This window comes from Ammodytes marinus (assembly GCF_949987685.1).
Source record: "Ammodytes marinus genome assembly, chromosome: 8".
Classification (NCBI taxonomy): Eukaryota; Metazoa; Chordata; class Actinopteri; order Uranoscopiformes; family Ammodytidae; genus Ammodytes; species Ammodytes marinus.
Genome location: NC_137212.1, coordinates 32,676,131 through 32,701,038, shown reverse-complemented (window position 1 = coordinate 32,701,038; position 24,908 = coordinate 32,676,131). Strand labels below are relative to the sequence as shown.

The window sequence follows — 24,908 nt, the reverse complement described above, 5'->3', positions numbered from 1 at the left end:
TGTGAAACATAATGTATGGCCTACTGTATTTTTGCTGTTGGACGCGCGGCTCGAGAGAAGAATAGGCTCAAGCTGACACTCAGCTGATTAAGCAGTGTATCAGCTGGGTGTCAGTTCGGCGCAGTTCAGTTCCAAACTGACACAGGGACAGTATTGACGGTCACGTTGGGAAGAAAGATAAAAACACACACTTCATGCAAAGCGCAGCGTGAACCTGTTGGCACTGTGCGGGAGACGCTCCCCTCTCCATCTGATCACTGAACACATCAGCATGTGTACGCGTCATTATCAACTGTAATATTTTCGCTCGGGGCTCCCGGTCAAACCACAAGTAATCTTCCTAACAACGGCGACAACAACACTTTCCCATAATGTGAAGCTGATGGCGATTAAAGAAAAAAAAGAAAAGAAAATAAATCAAAGGCGCAGTGCCTCCTGCATTTGGGTCAGATCGAGTCCGGCCAAATTCACACCACAAACGAACTGCAGCAGAGTTCGTTTTGAAGCGCATCGAGACCACCTCTTCAGCTGGGTCTCGGTCCGCTTGTTTGGTCCGCCCCCGAGTGCGATTGCTGTATTCACACCTGCCTGAAAGATGTGCACCGAAGGCAGAAGTGCACCTGAGTTCGTTTCAACCGAACTAAACACGGCATGTGTGAATACACCCTAAGAATGACTTGATCAAGAATTATTAGAATTAGGAAATCGGACAAAATTACTTGGAAGTATCTGGTATTCATGGGAAATGCTCTATTTAGGGGGTATACCTTTCTTTATAGGTCCATAACTAATACCGGTATAAGTCCTTGTAATTTATGAAGATTTCGTAGCGCTTAAGATGATACTTACAGGCATGCATGAATATGTCTGGGTATTATTTCACGAGCTACAACAAATTTAGAAACGAGAACCAAGTCAAAATAACTCTATTGAATGAGTTATAGGCATACAACCTCTTTTCTTTTCCTTTATTGTCCATTTTATGTATTATACCTATACTCTCTTGTATTTTGTAAATAAAATCCCTTAAATGTTGTAAAGCCTCAGTTGTGAATTAGTTTATAACTGGAAAAGAAGGACTTTAGGTTTAGGGTTTTTTCTTCAAAGAGATGGTTTCGTCCTCGGGGAGGTAAGTACATTTTGATTCCACACAACGGCACATTACTGATTTAAAACACACACAACCTCATACAACTAACCTCTCTGTAAGGAGAGAATATGTTGATACACCTAATCTTTAAAAATAAAAGAATAGGTTATAATACCTTCCCAGGTTTAAACAAGGATGTTTAAATTCTGAAAATAGTATATCTGTTCTATTTTACTAGAAGGGTGGTTTACAAACTAAGTTACGTATAACTTATAAGCAATAACTTGTGAATTGAAACCTTCCGTGAACACGGGAGAAGGATTTTCTGATACAATATTAGAAAGGGTTTATAGTTTAGCGGAGATCGGCATCACACTTAATGATGAGGGGGCTCTGATAAAGTAGGAACTTTAAACACGGTGTTATATATTGAATATTGTACTTTATTTAGACGTTAACTCAGGTGGGAGAAGAGGGTAAATCGAGCGCTATTAAACAAAGAGGCCGGAGTTGGCGTCTCTTGCAGGAACCGTGGTGAGAGGAGAGTCGTCTTTATGAAGCAATAATAAACAATTAAAGCATTGTGCTACAAGTTAGTTAATATGGGTTTGATAGGACATAACTAATAAACTTTTGATACTAGCTTTTCATTTAGATCAGACTTTTATAGTCGAAATCGTAATACCCCTTTTTATAAACGTAACTTTATCATCTGCTTTGAAATAATTGGACAGTTATATTCCTGAAAATGTTCTGGAGAAAGGAGAGACCGTGTTCAGCTCCGCGGTGCCGTGGAGAACACAGGCTGCGCTGCGGTGGCACGGAGGTGGCACAGTTATTTGCAGTTGCTGTTTGACACAACGCTCAGTTTATTGCACTTCCATCAAAATATTTAATTTTGTTAAACTCTATTTTTTCCGTTCTGTGCCGTTTTCTACACGTATATAACATTTTAAAATAGGGGCGGCCCGCCGGCCTAAAGGCTACAGACATCCTCATCCACCAATCGAGTTAATTTGAAACGAGGAGCCGATTACTAACACCCATCCCTAGTAGCTGCAGAACATATACTGTGCTGTGTAATAACAGGGTCGAAAAATGGGGAAAAAGTCGCGGCTTATAGTCCGAAAAGTACGGTAGATTTTTGGGACACTCTTCCTCTCACCCTAGCGAGCACAGCAGTCTCTCTACACACACGGCTCTGTGCTTCTCCGCCCCTCCTGCAAACCCCACTCCGTTGTGATTGGTTACCTTCCTTCCGGAACATTTCAGCAGCGGGAGATTTCAGGAAGGTGGGGGCATGGCGGCCGGAGCTTGCCTGAGCAGCATTACCATACATGGAAACATCCGGGACCGTGACGACACGATACCCGGAAATTTGAACAAGTGAATTCTCGACCGGCTGCCCTAGTGTTTAGTGCTCTGCATAGCCACCCCAGACGGTCAGCAGGGAATATGTCTAAATGCATGCACGTAATTATTTGATACGCTAGTATGGTTAAACATGACTATAAATCATTATAACAATGTTTATAGGTCATAAAAGTCGAAAAGTATCATAGGTCCTCTTTAAATCAAATAATAAGTCAGCCTACTACCACCTTAAAAACATATCAAGAATTAACGGGCTTTTATCTTTAGTAGACTTGACTACTGTAACAGTGTCCTTGCAGGCCTTCCAAAAAAATCGATCAGACAGCTTCAGCCAATTCAGAACGCTGCTGCTCGAGTCCTCACCAGGACCAAAAAATTGGATCACATCACCCCAGTTCTGAGATCTTTACACTGGCTTCCTGTCACTCACATAATTGATTTCCCATTGATGTTCTTGTGAAAAGTATTCATCGACGAAACCTCCATATGAAAACAACCAGGGATGTGACGGATATAAAAGCAAGATCAAGGCGCAATGTTATGATGAAATAAATAAGTAAAAGTATGTCCCAATTGTAGCATACTGCATGCTAACTAGATTATTTTTATAGTCAGATGTTGTATGTAGAATAAAAAAAAGAAAGAGAATGCGATTTGGAATGCAGGGCTAGTCTGTCCCATTCCTGGCCCTCTCTCTTACCAGCATTTCCCACTCCATGCACCAGAAGCAGGATGTGCTTGTCTACCTGTCCAACTGGCCTAGAGCCATCCAGAGAAGACCTGGAGCCCTGTAGAAAACAGACAGCAAAGTGTTAACTATGTGATTACACAACTCATCCACATAAAAAGTGTTTCCACTGATTGACCTTTAAAAAAGGTCACATGACCTCCACTCCACCATGGAGATCTGCCCTGCTTTTCAATCCCCATATTTTCTGCTATTGAGGTGGGTAGCTAATTGAATTGTCTCAAAGTTTCTAATCCAAATAGGTATATACTGCATTTGTTCACTTACATCATCGGAAAACATGGGCTCTTGACTTCTAGCAAGGCCAACGGAGCGTGTAACATGGAGGTTTCCATCCAGGTCTGAGTATTTCCCTGTTAATGACGTTTCACAAAGTCTGGAAAGATGAACACAAAGAACAATCATTGTAGTTGATTTAATTATATATTTTGACAAAACATAACAACAGAGTTGTCATCTATGAACATTTAATAAAAGAAACAAGGAAGGAACTTTTTCTGACGATCAGTTTTGGGACAAAGACCTTTTCTACTTCATATAGTAGATATAGGCTTATACAACTTAAAGACCTACTTCACGGGTGGAAATATGAAGGTGTACTGAACTCTGAGATCCTATGTAGTATAAATGTGCAAAAGGTTTAGAAATCGGTTCATCCTAGCCTGAGGAAAGGCATAAGGGTTTTATGGTCTCACTGTCTAACCCTACATTTTCCCATGTGTGACATCACACATGGTAAAATGTAGGGTCAGGATTAACAGGACAGCTGGGCCAAGGGAAGACTGAGGGAAGAAAAACCTCATTCATTATATTATAATAGCGATTTTGTAATGATAAAACGCCGGTTCCATATGGGTGAAGTATTCCTTCTACATGTAGAGCTGTCAGGTGTTGTGAGTCAGCTGTCACAGTCAGGAAGTCAGCTGTCAGTCACGCTGTCGCCCGCGCTTTAAATTTTTTTGCGCTGAAAATCATATTTCTTCTATGCTGAAACTTTTAACTGACGACAAAATGCCACCAAAGAAAACGGCAAGCCAGCCTCACGAGGTGGAGGAGATAAAAACGTTGCTTGACCCATGTAGCTGCTTTTGGGCTACACATTAGCTCAACATGCTTTCACCTCATGGGGAACAGCAGGGGGGACCCAGCTCAGGCCTAAACTGGAATTAAGTAACCCCTCCCTTTGCAGTTTTGAATCTGGTGACAAACACCCCAGGTGTCACCTGACTGGCCGGAGAGGTCACTGGACCCCTCCTCCCACCCTGTGGTTGGTCACCTGCCCACAGGAGGCTTAACCATTTCTGAGATGTATAAATAAGCCATTTACAGCGTTATTCAGTCTCTTTGATCGAAAATTTGTTTGCAACAACATTGAGGATGCTCTGGTTTTTTGGAGCAACAAAGGACTCTCCCTCCTTTGTTAACCAAAGGATGTTTTTCTTATTTATCAGCTGGCCGCGGTAAAAATCTGATTGACTGACTTTGTTAAAAGGCTTCAGTAAGCAAAGCAAGAAACTTTTTCTTTTAAACCGATCACAACGAGAGCAGGCGACCCACGCTCTCTTTTCCCCATAGCGACTGGGCCACTACTTCTGATTCACCCCGATCCCGCCAAGGTCGCGGACTCAGAAGTGTCTCTTTGTAGCTGGCAAGCACCGAGACCAACTGGACTTTAATTAATCTTTTTCTTGTTCCTGATCGCGGAATCGCCCACCGGGAATCATAAAAGGATGAGATCTGAATCTCTGGAGCGGCTCCGAGTAAGAGAATGGCTTAATTTATCTGGGCAGATAGGTTTATATAGATGTACTTTTTAAAGTGATCACTAAACTGTTTGATTTTGAATGTTTGATACTGTGCTTTTCATGCTTTCTTTTCCTCAAAGGAAAAGTGCTTTGGGGTTTCATTATTCTCCTGCTGGGGAATAGGCTACTGTTGGTATTTGTTAACACCCATCCGCTACTCCTCTCCCCCTCTCTCTAATGCGCTCACTATCTCTTTTTCTCTTTCTTACACACTCCTACGTACGTTCGATTCCACTCCCGTAGTGTTAACGTATACACCAGTGTTGACTGTAATTGTAAAGTTAAAGATCGCGTGGAATTCAAGCTTCCCGCATTTTGGTTTTATGATTTATTGTTTCACGAGATTGTCCGCCATTTTGGTAGTTTTCTAAAACTCACGCTGTAGTACCATTTGGTCCCCTTTGTTACACACACACACACACACACACACACGCACACAGGTACATTTTTCTAGACATTTCTTCTTTTTATTACGTGATAGTTGTTTCTCTGCTGGTATATTTGGATGATGTTACCTTAAGTTCATTGTTGTTAATATAAACTTGCCCTTTTATTGTAACTAGAAGTGTCTGTCAGTCATTTGTGTGAATATTTTGTGGGATGTCAGCCTCTAATACGTAGGTTTTATCAATATTGATTTATTTTAACTGATCACTAGACTTAATCAACATTAATTTTAAACCATTGATAAAACGAGACATTTTTGCTATGTTGCACTCCTGGAGAGCTGGTGCCCCTTTGAACCTTAATAAATTATTAAGGTATTATTAATCTTCAGATAATCTCTAATAGCAAAATTAATCTGAACCACTTGTGACCGCTACATAAATGTTGCTTCCCTTGTGAGGAATTACTACACTTGACTTATTGTCAAATCATGGATCTGATGGGTGAAATCCACACACTCAAGATCAAAAACATGGAAAAGGACACAAAAAAATTACACTACTGGAAAACCGAGTGGACGATCTCGAGCAATACTCCCGCATGAATGATCTAATCATCAGCGGTCTGAGGACCAAACACCGGAGCTACGCCAGGGCTGCTGCAGCCTCCAAAGACACCGCCGCCGGGAGGCAAGGGACCAACGCTTCCGAGGACGACCGTGAGTCGCTGGAGCAACAGGTCATTTGCTTTTTGGAAAGCAAGGGTATTTCTGTTGACAGCGGAGACATCGATGCCTGTCATACCCCGCACAGTAAAAACAAAACGGTCGCGCCTGCAATAATAATCTGGTTTACCAACAGAAAGAACAAACAAGCAATCATCAGACAAGGAAGGAAATTAAAAGGAACCAACGTCTACATCAACGAACACCTCACCAAGAAGAACGCGTACATCACAAGGAAAGCACGCATCCTAAGAAAACAAAACAAGATTCAAGCAACATGGTCTTCCAACTGCAAAGTATTCATTAAACTGAATGGAACCACTCCAGAGTCAGCGAAAGTGCTCCTCGTCAGAGACGTCACCGAGCTGGATAAGTTTGAGGTATGAAAGAAAAAACACAAGGTAACTGAATACACACTGAACTGAACACACCTAGAACACCCATGACAAGTTCGGACTATAACCTATCAACAGAATATGAAAAACTGAATTTTAAATGTTTTGAATACACAGAACATAAACCACAAGACATTGAAAATAACATTGATCCTGAAAACAAGTTTTATAATAACACACACAGCCATTGTGAATATTATACAGAAGAACAATTCAGAAAAAGTGTAATAATGGACGGGTCAATATTCATCATACATTTTAATAGCAGGAGCCTTAATTCAAACTTATCAAAAATCAAACACTGTTTAAGGCAACTGGACACACCTGGCTTAGTGAGGAGACAAGTAACATGGTGGATATTGAGGGATATGAAATGATTTTTCTTAACAGGACTCAATCGAGGGTGGTGGGGTTGCACTATATATTGATATCAGTTACAAATGTAAACATGCCAGTAAAATGACATTTGCATTGGACAATATCATGGAATGCATTACTGTTGAAATTGAGATGGAAAAATAAAATAATGAAAATATTCTGATAAGCTGTGTGTACAGAAAACCTGGTTCTTGTGATGACATTTAAGGAAAAAATAGCTGAACTACACTCACTGGCCACTTTATTAGGTACACCTGTTAAATGGCGTATAAAAACAAAAAGCTAATCAGCCAATCACATGGCAGTAATTTAATGCATTTAGACATTAAGACGTGGTCAAGACAATGTACTGAAGTCAAACCGAGCATCAGAATGAGGAAGACAGGGGGTTAAAGTGACTTTGAATGTGGCATGGTTGATGGTGCACGGCAGGATGAATCCATACTTCCATGTTGTTTACGCCAAATTCTGAACCTGCCATCTGAATGTCGCAAGTGAAATCGAGACTCATCAGACCAGGCATGATGTTTCAATCTTCTATTGTCCAATATTGGTGATCCTGTGAGAATTGTAGCCTCAGTTTCCTGTTTTTAGCTGACACGAGTGGCACCCGGTGGGGTCTTCTGTTGCTGTAGCCCATCTGCTTCAAGGTTGGTCGTGTTTTGCGTTCAGAGATGGTATTCTGCATACCGCGGTTGTAACAAGTGGTTATTTGAGTTACTGTTGCCTTTCTATCATCTCAAAACAGTATGCCCATCCGCCACTGACCTCTGAGTTCAACAAGGCATTTTACGTCCACACAAATGCCGCTCACTGGATATTTTTTCTTTTTTCGGACCATACTCTGTAAACCCTAGAGATGGTTGTGCGTGAAAATCCGCAGTTTCTGAAATACTCAGACCAGCCCTTCTGGCACCCTCAACATTGCCACGTTCGGGGGCGCCTTTAGCTCAGTTGGTAAGGCGTCCCCCTCCCGGGCCGGGCCCAGCAGCAGACCCGGGTTCGATTCCCACCCGCGGTCGTTCTCTGCATGTCACTCCCCTCTCTGCCCCATTTCACCTCTGTCTCTCTGCACTATCAATAAAGCATAAAACAAATATCTGTTGCTCGGTTTTAACCTCAATAAGTTGTCCCTTTTGAGTTTCTGCCATGTGATTGGCTGTTATGTGTTAACAAGAAAATTAACCGCTGTACCTAATAAAGTGGCCGGTGCGGCGGTGAGTGTATATCACAACATAAATAACAAGAAAATGGTGTTTGTCTGTGGAGACTTTAACATTGATTTATTAAACTCGCAAGAACACAATTCAACAGCAGAATTTATTGATTCAATGTATAGCAACAGCTTATATCCTACAATCACACGTCCAACCAGAATTAAAACACACAGTGCTACACTTATTGACAACATATTCACAAATGTCTGGGATAGGAAAGTTCACAGTGGTTTAGTATTAAATGATAGCCTGGAAATCCAGACCCTGATATCTTGAACGATAGAGGGTCTGGCCACGATCAATAGTAATTTCCAACTCAAGGGGCGGCTCCTACTCGTGCATTTCAAATGCCACTGCACGCAGTTGGATAGCACTACAACCAATCAGAGCTATACACAAGGTGACGTAAGCCCCTTTCGTTTAGCGAACAGCTGTTAAACTGTTAAATTAAACGTTTGCTTCGTGTTGTTGGGTGTGAGGGTGGGATGTGGGTGGGGTATGTTCGGGAAAAAAAGGGGAAAACATGTGTACTCGTTGTGCTACAATTCCGTTGTTACTAACATTTAATAAAAAAACCTTTGAAAGAAATTAAACGTTTGCCGTTGTCGGTCGGCAAAACAGAACATTCCACTTACTTGCTAATAAAAGATTTGAGTGCCGTCTTCCAAATCGTTAAGGGTCGAGGCCAAAGCAGTCTCAAACTCACACAACATATCCGCAGCCATCTTTAATGTTTACTATCACAGCTTCAACGTCGCATGCACGTCACTGTCGTCATCCGGTTACGTCCTCCCCAAAGTACCATATAAAGGGCTCTGGCGCGCCCATATTAGATAGAACCAATTGAAACCATAGCCAGATTTCTGGTTTTCTTGATAAAGCTTCAACGGAGCGTGTCCAGACCAACAGGCGCAGCAAATTTAATTTGCCAGCGCCTAGTGGCAGGTCTGGGAATGCCAGGCTAATTAAATGACACAAGCGATCACCTGCCAGTCTTCGCAACCATACAGAGGTGTACGAGGATAAAAAAAGACACCACAACGGTCAAAATAACCAGACATAAAACACAAAATGCTATAAATCCCTTAAAGAAGACCTAATAAAGGCTTCACATATCTCACTTTGTATGTAATGAGTCTGTATAAGATATTATTTTCACCTATAAAGTTGAATTACTGAAATAAATGAACTTTTGCACGATATTCTAATTTTTCGAGTTTCACCTGTATATCTTATGAATTTGACATATCGGATGGTGGTGACAAAAACCCAGATAATCAAATACGTAGAATAGTCAATAACAGTGATTTTATAACAGCATATTATTGGTTGAGCGTTAATTCAAGATTCACATTACAGTCTTTCAATCAGACTTGCTCAAAAAGACTAAGACCAAAGTGACTAATTTTGTATATCATCCTGTACTTTTTAAGAATCATCCATGACAAAAGATTGTAAGAGTTTCCATAAATACAGTATTAGAAAAAACTAAACCCTATTTCTGTATTTAATGTAATTATAATAACTTGAAAACCACCCAAATATGATGCCTTCACATTGAATGTCAACTCCGTCATTGGCCTGTCACCAGCGTCAGACAGGAAATCTGACAGAGTTGACATCTGACGGTGTTGACATATTTAACGTTTCTTAAACTAAACAAATGGAATTAATCGAGTTATCCATTTGTTTTTTCTGTTGATGATTGGTGCTAGTATGAACTACTTCAGGAATATAAAATTATCAAAACATTTTCAGAGGACAATCGGGGTATAGAGGCTTGCTACAATAAATGATCTGAACGGGTTTTTCAGCAAACATCTAAAAAAATAAGTATTAGGGACTACTTAGACCATATAAAATTGACAGCAAAGTGCATAATATGGGAGCTTTAACAAAGCTGTCACCGAAGCGTGGCTGCCATTCAGCGCATACAGCAGTCATACACATTCACACGAGGCAAGAAGGGTGAATTGTCTTGCCCAAGGACACAACAACCATGACACAAGTTGCCTTAAATTACAATTTAGCTAACTAGCTAACATTAGCTAGCTGCTGATAGCCCACCCTTTTCATTTCCAATGGTGGCTTGGTATTTCATTACCAATGTTAAGTGTCATAAATAGTTTACACTGGTGCTGAGTCATGATTCCTTAAAAAGAAATACCCATAACGTGATGTGTTTTGAATGTGCAGATAGTTTTGAACAATAGAAGATGCCTGAGAGCCTTATTGTATTATATTCCATTATAGTTGTTTCTCCAGTAACCAGGGGCCTCATTTATAACGGTGTGCGTAGAAACCTTCCCAAAACATTGCGTTCGCACAAAGCCAAGAAAAAGCCAAGAAAAAAAAGTTGAGATTTATAAAACTGTGCTGCGCACAGTTGCACGCAATCTTCCCTTTATAATTACCCACCTGCGGTGAATTGTGCGCGGACGATCTTCGCCCGATGTCATCCCACTACACCTCCCAGTTTCATCCCACAATCTACCATACATGGCGAATGCTAAATAGCTCCTGAATATGATGACGCGGCACTTAATAAGCACGGAATTTTGACTGACATGAGGAAAAAAGGGAGGCAACCTGCCGCAAAGAAAGCGACTGGGAAGAAATAAAGACCGTGACGTGCATGTGCTGCAGAAACTGGCACACACACACACACACACACACACACACACACACACACACACACACACACACACACACACACACACACACACACACACACACACACACACACACACACACACACACACACACACACACACACACACACACACACACACACACACACACACACACACACACACACACACACACACACACACACACACACCCGCGCGCTTATCACATATCATGATTGGTACAGTCGTTGTAGTCTTTGTAAAGCAGTTTCGCCCAACTTTGTACTGTATGCAATATCACGTATTAGCGTAGGCCTGTAATAGCCTACTATATGTAGGCCTATATAAAATATGGTGTGACAAGTGAAATAATGCCTATAGTCTATTCGAGAGAATTGTTTATCTCCCGTGAGATCCACACATTTCCAACAACGTCAGATTACAGTTATATCTTCCAGGGTGAATTGTTATGGGAAAGAGATGCGTGTAATGATTTGCTAAATTCATAACATGATTTTATCTAACGAAATATACAATTTAATTAATATCTGTTGGGCTTAACTTTGTACAAAACTTCTTTTTACTCACCTCTTAAAATTTTCTCTCCCGCTGGGCACTCACGGAAACACCTCCCGACGTATATGATATTATTATAGAGTAGCGCTATAAGATTACATTTATAAAATAACCAAAACATGTATAGACCTACTTGATAAGTAATTCAACCTATACATCACAACTGCATGCCATAGACTAGGCCAGGGGTGGCCAACCAGTCAGAGACAAAGAACCACATTTTTTACTGTGTTACTGCAAAGAGCCACATCATACACACGGGTACACACAGTGGCGATTCCAGGAAATTTTGACTGGGGGTGGCCAAGGTGGGCCACAGAGTTAGAGTGGGGTGGCCATCGCACCCCTGAATGAATAGCATGTGATATGCTGTACAACCAATTCAAAGATGATTTATAATCCCAAATGCCCAAATCATGTTAGTATCCATTGTAATGTTTGTCAGAAAGCTAAACCCCTGAAGGGGGGTCTGGGGGCATCCCCCCCCAGAAGATTTTTTTTGTGTTTTTAACATGTAATCTAAGCATTCTGGTGCATTCTGGCAAAGATAATAAAGGAAAAAGTCAATATTTATTTCAGCTCAGATGAATAGTAAAATTAGCAAGACAACATAACTTGCTAGCAGCCAGATGCCTAACAACTGCACAGAGGGACGGATGACCACTAGCTTTTGACCAAATATCTTGCTAAAAAATAAACCTTTATTTATGAAAGTCTGCCCTTGCTAAGAACATGTTACACTCGCTAACTACAAACTTTAATTTTTTTATTCAGATTTCAAAAATCTGCTGGGACACGTGCCTATACACACGCATGTCACAAGCACACTTATGCTGTTTTCAAGACCTTTGCTGACCAGAGACCAGTTCTAGTGGCCACAGTCCTACCATTAATTTAGTAATTGAAAATTGCAAACTGATCTCATATCAGTGGATTGGAGTGTTTGTGTGATGAACTTGGCAACTACCTATCAAAAAAAGTTAAGAAAGAAAGCAAAATACATATCATCTCTGAACTAGGATACATATCAGGAAAAACATGTAATTAAAAAAATAAAATGAAAATAAAAAATAACATTTGAACTGGGGGGGGGGGGGGCACTGGGGTGGCCAGTAAGATTTCAGGGGGGGGGGGGGGGGGGCGTTTTTATTTTCGCGGGGAGCTTGCACATGCATGCACAAGCATTATTTATTAAAAAAAACAAAAAAAAAAACACAGGGGGCCCCACACTAGGACTTGAAACGGGCCCCCAGATCGTTAAGGCCGCCCCTGTGATAATGTCAGGACTGGACTCAGTCCTACAGTACTAAAGACGACAGGGCAGTCATTTTCAACAATGAACATTGTGTGCACTGCCTCACACACAAACTCTCAGTTCAACCAAGTCCACAAACAAAAATATAACAATTTAAAATAGCGTTTTTCTCTTACTATGCATGTTGCTTTGTGGGACTTACTTTTAGCATGGAGAGAGCTGAAGTGGCGCCGAAGATTTGAAGCCTTGAAATGCGCAAATGACACCTGGCATATAAGGCAGAATGGCCTGCCATAACGTTCAACAAAAAATATGAACTCTCCCACTCTGTTTCGGAGCGAACTTGACACAAATAGTTTACTCACGGAAAACCTCCCTCCATGCTGAGCGGGCAGTTTTATGTTGCGTCCGCACCAAACGTTTGCGAACGTCATGTTGCGTCCTCAATTAAACATTTGCGAACAGGCATACACATAGGGCCTACACATTAATAAAATAAAAAATGAAATAATAGACAACATGTAAAACGAACGTAAGAGCCGCATGAAACGTTTGCGAACATGCACACACATAGGCCCACACAAAAAAAACAGTATAAGAAAAAAAAAAAGAAAAAAATTATGATCACATAATTTGATATGAACTGAAGAGCCGCACGAAGCTGGGCAAAGAGCCGCATGCGGCTCGCGAGCCGCGGGTTGGCCACCCCTGGACTAGGCCTACAGTAGCCATATATTCACAACTATAGGTAAGCTTATACATTTTATTGACTAAATATATTGGGTGCCAAGCATTTCACAGTCATTTGTCTGTGTTTTTCTGATGACTGAGCTTCATTTCGTGGTGTTGCCATTGAGTGTCGCTGATTCCCCGAGTCAGCAAAACCTTGCGTGAGCTCTACGCATGGTCAAAAGTTTGCGTGGGAATACGCACACTTCTCCGCAAAGAATTATTTTATAAATACCACCGTTTTGCCACCGCACATTTGACCGCACATTCTGCCTGTCTACGCAAGGTTTTTGTGCGTAGAAAGTTTTATAAATGAGGCCCCTGAATCTTGTCTTTTCCTTCACAGAAAAAAATACATTTCCACAATAAATTGTTGCAGAAAAGGAACAGATTGCTGGATAAAAATCCACCAGAATGCCAGAAATTAAGAGTTTGACGCTCATTTGTCCCCCCAAATGTTGAAACGAAACCTAGCCTATATCCATGTTCTCAGGTTGTTTACAATATATTCATAAATATGTTATTTTTACTTTTTGGATTAAAAAGAAGGAATGTCAGTAAACTACATGTCTGGCCCTTAGTGTGATTCTCATATTGTAGCGTGGCCCTTTGTGAAAATTAGTTTGACACCCCTGGTTTATAGGATATTGTGTGTGTTTGAATTAAAATAACTTGAATACAAATATGCATCCTAATATAGAAACACTAAAGTCCACTGAAGGGAAAAAGCAAAGCTTGAATAATGATAATGAATGACAGACTAACCTCAGGTAGAAGACTGATTTAGTACTACGCTCCTGGTAGACAAACATGTTCTTCCTGTTGACCACACAGAAAGAGTTGAGGACAGAGCGCAGGGCCTGGATGGCTGCCATAGGGAGACAAAAAAACTTCATATGTTATATGTTTGGCATGGCTGCAAAATAAATCTAGAGATAATCATTACTATATTAAAAATACAATACGATAAAGTGGTTAATTAATTAGTGTGAATATGAAAACCGGAGCTATGCAACTTGAAGGGTATGTCACTAGATCACTTGTCCAAATGAAAGACCACTTACTTATTTCCCTATTTAATTTTTTACACACCTAATTTACAGCAATGTTTAAAGGCTGACTATGTAAAATTATCATTAAAAATGAAATTATAGAGTCACACAAACAATCCCTCTCAATGATCACTTCTGCCTCACTAGAATATGTGGTGGTGTGTTTATCTGCACATTCAGTTTTGTTTGTTTCCCCTTTTTGATTTACATTTGACAAGGGCGAGATAACATACATATTAAAGAGATGTTTTTTTGATTATCTATGTAATTGGATCAAGTATTGATCTACTTATTTATTGTACAAAAAATAACCCTGTGTAGGATGTTGGGGTGTATATATATTTTTTTACTTTCTTAAGCACCGTATTTTTCAAATGCATTAAGAATTTGTAAATTTCCTTTCTGTAAATAAAATTAAAAACAGGAGATTCCTTTGAGGTTGGTTTGGCCAAATAAAATATGAAGTAAATGTGATCACTCATTGTGGATTTCAATTAGGGCTGTGTCAAAAAATCGAAATATCGATATATCGCGATACTTAGTTTCCCGATATCAGTATCGATTTTTATATCAAAATATCGATTTTTTTTTTTATTATTGCTTTTCAAAGCTTTATTGACAGTGCAGAGATACAGATATGAAGTGGGGCAGAGAGGGAATGAAACAACCACGGGTCAGATTCAAACCCATGTCTGCTGTCAGGCCTGAGCCTCTAGGATACTGACTATTGAAGTTAGATCAGTTTTGTTTATAAAAATACTTAAGATTCACTGTGTCACAAAAGCACACTGATGTGTTTTCATTTTCATTGTGTGCTGTACAGTTAGTACAACAGTGAATTGGATTTGTTATTTTGATGTTATGGCAGCTGCAGCAGTGTTTGATAATTTGCCAAAACCAAAAAAAAGGAAGAAAAATAGTAAAGGAAGTTGTGAATTAAATAGTTTTGACTTCATTTGTCTGTACAATTATCACTATATTGTGCTGTTATGTTTGACAAGGCAACTTGTTTATGGAATATCGCAATATATCGTGATATATCAAGATACGCAATATATCGTGATATATCGTGATATATCGTATCGTGACCAGTGTATCGTGATACGTATCGTATCGCAAAGTCCTTGACGATACCCAGCCCTGATTTCAATGCATGTATAGAGTGTACATATAGTTGAGATCCAGCACTCACCCCTAGATACACCCATGTTGGGTCCCATCTTGAGGCGTGGGTGGATGTGGATGATTGTGCTCCACACCACGTCACAGGCAAAGTGTCCAGGGATAAAGTGCATGGTGGCTGCCAGGTAGTCTCTGGCCTGGTAGCTCTCCTCTGAGCTGTAATCTGGGCACGGGCAAAATATACAAGGCGACAGAAATATTACACAACAGCATATTAAAAAGTGTTTAATACACAGTGGTGAAGAGTTGGAAAAGTTCATTTATATTTGAATATGTTTGTATTCCTTTCTAAAAGGAAAAGGCCACAATGGGGGGTTGTGTTTAAGTCCATTTAAACTGCTCCCTTTTTCAACCGATACTGCAATTAAAACTCTGGATTCAGGCCCTGCCTCTACGCCATTTTGGCTTTATTACCTGGGTGATACCACCCATGAATACCAAGTCTCCCTTTGATTGGCCAGGGTGGCCACGTAACTAGTTGACTGACAATTTTTTCAGAGAAACAGGGAAATAACCAGTGCACATTTTAATTCGCTGAGGAGTGAATTACATTTTAAGGAAAGGGCAGGCGACCAGCTTCCCTAGCTCCAATTTTTCCTTCCACGCAGAAGCCGTCTTGCCGAACTGACGAGCCCCTGAGACACGGACACCCGTTCGCCTCCTCGAAGTAGTCGAATCCCAACGGACAAACAATTTTGAGTTGCAGGAGTGATCTCTTCAAGTAAGGCCATTTATATATCTGGGCAGATTTAGATACTTATTAAGTGATCACTAAATACTGTTTTGTTTTGATATTGAATGCTGATTTGCTGTGCTTTTTTGTTTTACTTTTTTCTTTTGCTGAGAAACTGCTTTGGCTGCACTTTGTTTCATCACCTGTACACTCATTGTGTACATTATTATTATTATTATTATTATCTATTGCAGCATGTCCGTCCTGGGAGAGGGATCCCTTACTCTGTCAACTCTCCCTGAGATTTCTAAATTTTTAAAAATCCCGATAAAGGGTTTTTTACTGTGTTTTTTTTCTCAGCCAAGCTAAGGGTTTAAGGGCAGGGTGTCATACTGTATGGAATGTAGGGGTGGGAATCTCTTGGCACCTCATGATTCGATTCGATTCCGATTCAGAGGTCAACGATTCGATTCAAAATCGATTTTCAATGCATCTCAATGCAAAACATTTTTTATGTACATACCCATGTGTGAATTTCAAAAATATATTTATAGGCACATCTGAGTTTGCTACTCAGAGTTTGCTAATCACTTCCTACTTTTGTGATGATCATTAAAGACAATCAACAGATGAATTACCTTCTCTAATATTGTATTAAGAGAAAAGCTTTTCTTGTCACAAATATGACTTTCTATGAACAGTGCAATAATCAATGCAGCTTTCAACACAATATGGAAGTATGTAAAAACTAAACCGATTCAGTTTTATTTTATTTCTAATCTCGTAAATCATGTTTCTATAGGATTTCTATTCTATTATCTATTTTCTATGTCATTTCAACACATTGTACAAAAAGTATGGCTTGGAATTCAGCAGAGATAAAGCCTGTGCAAGTGATGGGTTTGCTGCTCTCAGCCCTTTTGAAGCCACTTTGGAAACAACTCGCACATGTGTGGTGTGCATGCGCAATGGCGCAGGAAGTATTAGTATTTACAAAAAAAAAAAAAAAAAAAAATTATTAAAAAAAAAATTATTAAAAAAAAAAATCGATTATTAACTTTTCTGAATCGATTCAGAATCGTTCGAGAGAGAATCGATATTAATCGGAAAATCGATTTTTTTTCCCACCCCTAATGGAATGTAAAGCCCACTGAGGCAAATGACTTATATTGGGCTATACAAATAAAACTGATTTGACTTATGATTTAAATCTCCTAGAAGCAAAATATAGAATGTGTTACTCCATTCATTGTACCTGCATGATGGATGTGAATTAAACTTGATTTTGAACCAAATACAATTGTGCCCAAACTGGATAACTAAAATAAATATAATAGGAGCTGCGCCTTGTCACTAAAATCCTTGTTAATAAATCACAACCTATATGGCTCTAATATGTCAGACACAGGAAGTTGCAGGCAACACTCAGCAGCAGTCCACATTAGTTAACCGTTGCTGCCTCATGCCTTAACTCGCAACGGCAGGTTTCGTCTTCGCTTCAGGTCGTGTGTACGCCGGTGAAACAGAGGCACTCAAGGTATGGAGTTATTAGTGCTTTCTATGCGGGCGGAAAGTTATTCACACTCTGGGGGCGGAGCCACCAGACTTTAAATGACAACTCTCGGGGAGCCTGGAGTTGCCAGGTTGGAGTTTTCATGTACTATTGGCAAGACGAGAAACAGTAGTCACATGGACTGGCTGTGATTGCTTCAAGCAGACACATGATTAGCAAGTGGTTTGGGGAGCAATTGATTTGCTTTGAAGCGGAGTACACGTTAAAAAAATTGTACGATAATGTCATTTTGAACGTGGGAAGCCAAAATCATGATCGTGATTACAATTTGATTAATAGTGCAGCCCTACCACATCCCACCTATGTTTGAGTTGGTGGTCGGAGGGGCTGTAGGCGCTGAATGGCAGCCACGCTTCCGTCAGTCTGCCCCAGGGCAGCTGTGGCTACTATCGTAGTTTACCACCACCAGTATGACTGTGTGAATGAATGGAACCTGGAATCCTGTAAAGCGCTTTGAGTGCCATGAAAAGTGCTATTTAAATCCAGTCCATTATTATTATTATTATTATTATTATTATTATTATTATTATTATTAAAGGGGCTCTATTGGGTTGAGATCTGGTGACTGTGCAGGCCATTGGAGTACAGTGACCTCATTGCCATGTTGAAGAAAGCAGTTTGAGATGATTTGAGCTTTATGACATGGTCCACTATCCTGCTGGAAGAAGCCATAAGAAGATTGGTACATTGTGGTCATAAAGGGATGAACCTGGTCAGCAACAATACTCAGGTAGGCTGTGGTGTTTAAACAAAGCTCAATTGGTTCTAAGGGCCCTAAAGTGTGCCAAAAAATATCCCACACACTATTACACTACCACAACGATCAACCTGAACCGTTGACACAAGGCAGGATGGATCCATGTTTTTGTGTTGTTTACGCCAAATTCTGACCCTACCATCTGAATGTCGCAACTGAATTCGAGACTCATCAGACCAGGCAACATTTTTCCAATTTTCTATTGTCCATTATTGGTGAACCTGTGCGAATTATAGCCTCAGTTTCTTGTTCTTAGCTGACAGGAATGGCACCTGGGTCTTCTGCTGCTGTAGCCCATCTGCTTCAAGGTTGGACGTTTTGTGTGTTCAGAGATGGTATTCTGCATACCCTGGTTGTAACGAGTGGTTATTTGAGTTACTTATGCCTTTCTACCATCTCGAACCAATCTGCCCATTCTCCTTTGACCTCTGAGAACAAGGCATTTCTGTCAACACAACTGCCACTCACTGGATATTTTATCTTTTTCGGACCATTCTCTGTAAACCCTTGAGATGGTTGTCTAGAAATTCCAGTAGTTCAGCAGTTTCTGAAATTCTCAGACCAGCCCGTCTGGCACCATTAACCATGCCACGTGCACAGTTACTTAAACGCCCTTTCTGTTGCTCGGTTTGAACTTCAACAAGTTGTCCTGTCCAGGTCTACATGCCTAAATACATTGAGTTGCTGCCATGGGATGGCTGATTAGTTATATGTGTTAATTTAACTGATGTACCTAATAAAGTGGCCGGTGAGTGTGTATGTAGGCCTTTACTAGCTTTTATGTATTTCCTGTATGAATGTAGGTATATTACTTTTTTTCCTTTGCTTTCTTTTATTTTTTAATATTATTTTCTTTATAATTTTCTTGGACAAAAAATATATATTTATAAAAAACATTAGGACACTGTAAATGTGAACAATAGTTAGATGATAACCTATTTTTGTATCCATGCTTTTTTGCTAATGTCTTTTATGTTCTGTTCTTTTTAATTGCACTTTATGTAAAGCACTTTGAATTTGCTTGGTGTAGGAAATGTGCTATAGAAATACACTTACCATCGGTGGTGTTGAGCCTCTGCCTGGAGAGAGACTCATTCTTCCAGATATCTTCCTCACTCTCAGCCACCAGCAGAGTGTTACACACATGGCTGTCGTGTAGGTCCTGCAGCAGCATACGCTACACACACACACACACACATCTCATGTCATTAGAAAATAATGGAAAAGGTTTTTTTTTTCTCCGTAAATATTTCCCCCTCTTTTGAATTCAAAATGTGAAAGTTTCATATAGGGGAGAACGGGGGAACATGAGACATCGGGTAATGTGAGACACCCCCTGTATCTAGGCAACGGAACACATTATTGGTCATGTGAGATATACAGGTCCTTCTCATATAATTAGCATATTGTGATAAAGTTCAATATTTTCTGTACGTTCATGTACTGATAAACATTAGACTTTAATATATTTTAGATTCATTACACACAACTGAAGTAGTTCAAGCCTTTTATTGTTTTAATATTGATGATTTTGGCAAAAAAGTAAAGAAAAACCAAAAATCCCTATCTCAAAAAATTAGCATATTTCATCCGACCAATAAAAGAAAAGTGTTTTTAATACAAAAAAGTCAACCTTCAAATAAATATGTTCAGTTATGCACTCAATACTTGGTCAGGAATCCTTTCGCAGAAATGACTGCTTCAATGCGGCGTGGCATGGAGGCAATCAGCCTGTGGCACTGCTGAGGTGTTATGGAGGCCCAGGATGCTTCGATAGCGGCCTTAAGCTCATCCACAGTGTTGGGTCTGGTGTCTCTCAACTTCCTCTTCACAATATCCCACAAATTCTCTATGGGGTTCAGGTCAGGAGAGTTGGCAGGCCAATTGAGCACAGTAATACCATGGTCAGTAAACCATTTACCAGTGGTTTTGGCACTGTGAGCAGGTGCCAGGTCTTGTTGAAAAATGAAATCTTCATCTCCATAAAGCTTTTCAGCAGATGCAAGCATGAAGTGCTCCAAAATCTCCTGATAGCTAGCTGCATTGACCCTGCCTTTGATAAAACCCAGTGGACCAACACCAGCAGCTGACATGGCACCCCAGACCATCACTGACTTACTTGATACTGGACTTCAGGCATTTTGGCATTTCCTTCTCCCCAGTCTTCCTCCTACTCTGGCACCTTGATTTCCGAATGACATACAAAATTTGCTTTCATCCGAAAAAAGTACTTTGGACCACTGAGCAACAGTCCAGTGCTGCTTCTCTGTAGCCCAGGTCAGGCACTTCTGCCGCTGTTTCTGGTTCAAAAGTGGCTTGACCTGGGGAATGCGGCACCTGTAGCCCATTTCCTGCACACGCCTGTGCACACTGGCTCTGGATGTTTCTACTCCAGACTCAGTCCACTGCTTCCGCAGGTCCCCCAAGGTCTGGAATCGGCCCTTCTCCACAATCCTCCTCAGGGTCCGGTCACCTCTTCTGGTTGTGCAGCGTTTTCTGCCACACTTTTTCCTTCCCACAGACTTCCCACTGAGGTGCCTTGATACAGCACTCTGGGAACAGCCTATTCGCTCAGAAATTTCTTTCTGTGTCTTAAGGTGCGAACACACTAGGCGATTTACGTGCGTAACGCAGCTAAAATGTTGCTTGATCATTTTGTGTCAAAAATGGTTATACGCGCGTAACGTGCCTAGTCTCCCTCCCGATATTGTATTTCCCTTATCAACCATGGCTGCGATCAGAACCGACCCGACACAACAGCGTGCATGTCCGCACAAAAACAACAACAACACGGCCAACAACTGTGCCAAAAGACAAACTGAACAGCACAAATAGCCTAGCATTAAAACAGCATTGCATATTCACGGCAGCTACATAACAAACACAGTTACAGCAGCATCGGTGCACGGCGGCACAACATAACGGCAAGTAGCCAAAATTACCCTACCTGGCTGTGACAGGACCGTGACAGGGGACCGTGGCTGGCGTAGATCAACACCGGTGCTTCGTGTACTTGTCGTGAAAGTCCCGCGGACAGTCGTCATGTTTGGGTTCATAATATGAGGCGCTAGCCGCCCGCACACAACAGGGTGAGTTAACTAATGCTATACGGCGCTAACTTTGTTTATCGGCTAAAGCACAGCCGCACATATTCACTGAATTAACCAGGAAGTCCATTCTCCTGGTTTACTTTCCCCACGTCTTCTAACCCCGAGCGGCTTCATACAGCACCGGCTCGGCTGCCTGTAATACATTTTCCTCCTCGGTGTCTCTCATCAGCCTCTGTGTACAGTACACTGTTCTCCGACCATGCCAATGTATGTGACGTCGGGTCAAGCCCAACGCTGATTGGCCAACGCGGCTAATCGTCATGTGTAGGAGCGTAAAAAGTTAAATTTATTGAACTCCTCGCGTAGCTGCGTAGGTGCGTATATACGCGGCTCATACGCAGCTAACGCGGCTAAAATGTTGCTTTAGCGCGAGTGGTGCACCTACTCGCCATGTACGCGCGTAAACCAATGGTTCCCTATGGAAAAACGGCCGATTTTATACGCGTCTGTACGCGTGTAAAGTGCCTAGTGTGTTTGCACCTTTACCCTCTTGCTTGAGGGTGTCAGTGATGGCCTTCTGGACAGCAGTCAGGTCGGCAGTCTTACCCATGATTGCGGTTTTGAGTAATGAACCAGGCTGGGAGTTTTTAAAAGCCTCAGGAATCATTTGCAGGTGTTTAGAGTTAAAGGTAACATATTATGCACTTTGCTGTCAATTTTATATGGTCTCTAAGTAGTCCCTAATACTTATTTTTTTAGATGTTTGCTGAAAAACCCGTTCAGATCATTTATTGTAGCAAGCCTCTATACCCTGATTGCCCTCTGGGCTCAAAATGACCTATATTTTTGCGATCTGGCTGGCCCCTCCCACCTCTCTGCCGGGCTTTCTTTATATGGGCTCTCCCACCGTCTCTGCCGTGCTCTCGCGATACTAGAGAGACACTACGTGAGTCGTGACTGCGAACACAGTGTTTACCGCCGGAGGCTCCGGGCAGATCTAACCTAAGAGAACAGTTTGACATGACCTGACATGATTAAAACCAGTGAAAACAGTAGCTTCAAAGTTTGATTTCTAAAAACGAGTCATTTTCAGACTGCTGTGGGGAGTATAAACAGCGTGTTATGAGCAAAACTTGGAGCTACAACAGAAGCTACATGGGCGCTAACGCTAAAAATAAGACTCGGACGATAAAATAAACTAAAAGTACCACACAAATCGGTGAAAATAATATTTTCAAAATGTACTCCACACTATTAAGTTACAATCCTTTGTCTTGTTAAAAACGAGGCCTTTCCAGACTGGTCTGGGTAAAAGAATTATGTTTTTATGAGCAAAAGCTGAATGCTTGTCCCAAAGCTAGCCCGTGAGCTACCAGCTAAAAATGAGAGCTACCAGCTAAAAATACCACACAAATCAGTGAAAAAAATATATTCAAAATTGACTTCCACACTATTAAGTTACAATCCTTTGTCCTGTTAAAAACGAGGCCTTTCCAGACTGGTCTGGGTAAAAGAATTATGTTTTTATGAGCAAAAGCTGAATGCTTGTCCCAAAGCTAAATAGCTATACACCAGTCAGGCAAAAATACCAATAAAAACATTCCTTTCAGTTTCACTGTTTGCAAAAACCCACAAGTAGCTTCCTATCCGTTGTGTTATTAAAAACGAGGCATAGACTGCTGTGGATAAGATAAATTAGTGGAGTATGAGCAAAAGCATTCTGTGTTGGTGTATGTAACATTCAGGCTGTAGGCTACTATGGGCATTTTGTCGCTTAGCGGGGAAAGCAACATGGCTGTCGCTCTGAAAATTTTCACGATGAGATCTCATGGGATCTCGGCCACGGGATCTCGGGCCGTGGACCAATAAGAAATGGGGGGGTGGGGTTATCATAGACTTTTTTTTTTTTTTTTTTTTTTTTTATCATAGACTACTGCACGGTGGAAATTTCTGGTTACTAATGTGGGGGGGAAGCATCGGAAGCATGGACATATATAGAAAATATGGGGATGTGGCTGTGCAGTTTATGACGTCATAAACCGCGAGAATTATGAACGGAGTATATTGGGGGGAGGGGTGGGGGTTTCAGAGAGGGGGAGAGTGAGAAAAGGAGAGATTGTTATTTTTTTTGATATTTTGGCAGTCTCTAGGCACACCGTGGCCGCATGGATATGTTAGAACACATTTAAAAAGTGCATTTAGCATAATATGTGACCTTTAATTAGTTGATTCAGATGATTAGGTTAAGAGCTCGTTTAGAGTACCTTTTCATGATATGCTAATTTTTTGAGATAGGAATTTGGGGTATTCATGAGCTGTATGCCAAAATCATCAGTATTAAAACAACAAAAGACCTGAAATATTTCAGTTGGTGTGCAATGAATCTAAAATATATGAAAGTTCAATTATTATCATTACATTATGGAAAATAATCAACTTTATCACAATATGTTAATTATATGAGAAGGACCTGTATATGTTTTCAAGTTTAAATACAGTCAGACACGGAGACACTAGTGAGCAGGCCATGGAATAGGTTGTGTTTCACTCAGCTCCTCCACCTTCGACATATTTAAAAAAAAAAAAAAAACACAATTTTCTTTTTGCCTTTTGAAGGTGGCAAATAACGCATAAAGCTCTTAACAATGGGTAGGACCAAGAAAAAGAACCCAAAGACGCTGGACGATCTTTTGGGGAGTGAAGGTGACTTGCTGTCGGACGAGCTAGCTAGTAACTCACCAGGCTCGGCTAGCGCCAGTGATGACCTTACGGCAACACTGATGACTCCCTGTCTGCTATCATACAGGCCGATAGAAAACTCTATGAACACAAGGTTTGACGACGTAGAGACATCCATCACTGAGGTGAAAACTAGTTTGGCCTCAAACTCTTCTCGCATTACCAGCCTGGAGGAGAATCGAGACGTACACGAGACACGCCTCGCTAGAAAAAGGTTGCAACGAGCTGGCTACACAGAACAAACTCTTGAAAGCCAAAGTGTGTGACCTAGAAGGGCGATCTCGAAGACAAAATATCAAGACCTATTGCCTAAACTTTTGGGAGCTGAAAACTTTCCCCACGGGATGAAAGTGGACCAGGCTCACTGAATCGGGCTGCCGAGCAACAACAAGCCACGCGTCATGTTTGCTAAAATACACCACGACCCGGTGAAGAAAAAGATAATGCAAATAGCCCGCAAAAAGGGCACATAAAACGACGAGGGACAGCGCATCAGCGTCTTCCCAGACCTCGCAGCAGACGTGATCTAAGACAGCAGACAGTTCGATGGCGCCAGGCGGAGGCTGAGAGAGGC

General features: G+C 41.0%; 1 protein-coding gene across 1 annotated transcript in view; it reads right to left on the bottom strand.

The window, feature by feature from the left end:
- The window catches only part of szt2 (SZT2 subunit of KICSTOR complex), a 480,200-nt gene that overhangs the window by 216,127 nt on the left and 239,165 nt on the right, over positions 1–24,908 (bottom strand). Inside the window, 5 exon segments of the mRNA XM_080032888.1 lie at positions 3,165–3,252; positions 3,480–3,588; positions 14,074–14,176; positions 15,553–15,705; positions 19,602–19,722. Coding sequence (XP_079889014.1) covers positions 3,165–3,252; positions 3,480–3,588; positions 14,074–14,176; positions 15,553–15,705; positions 19,602–19,722 — 574 coding nt within the window.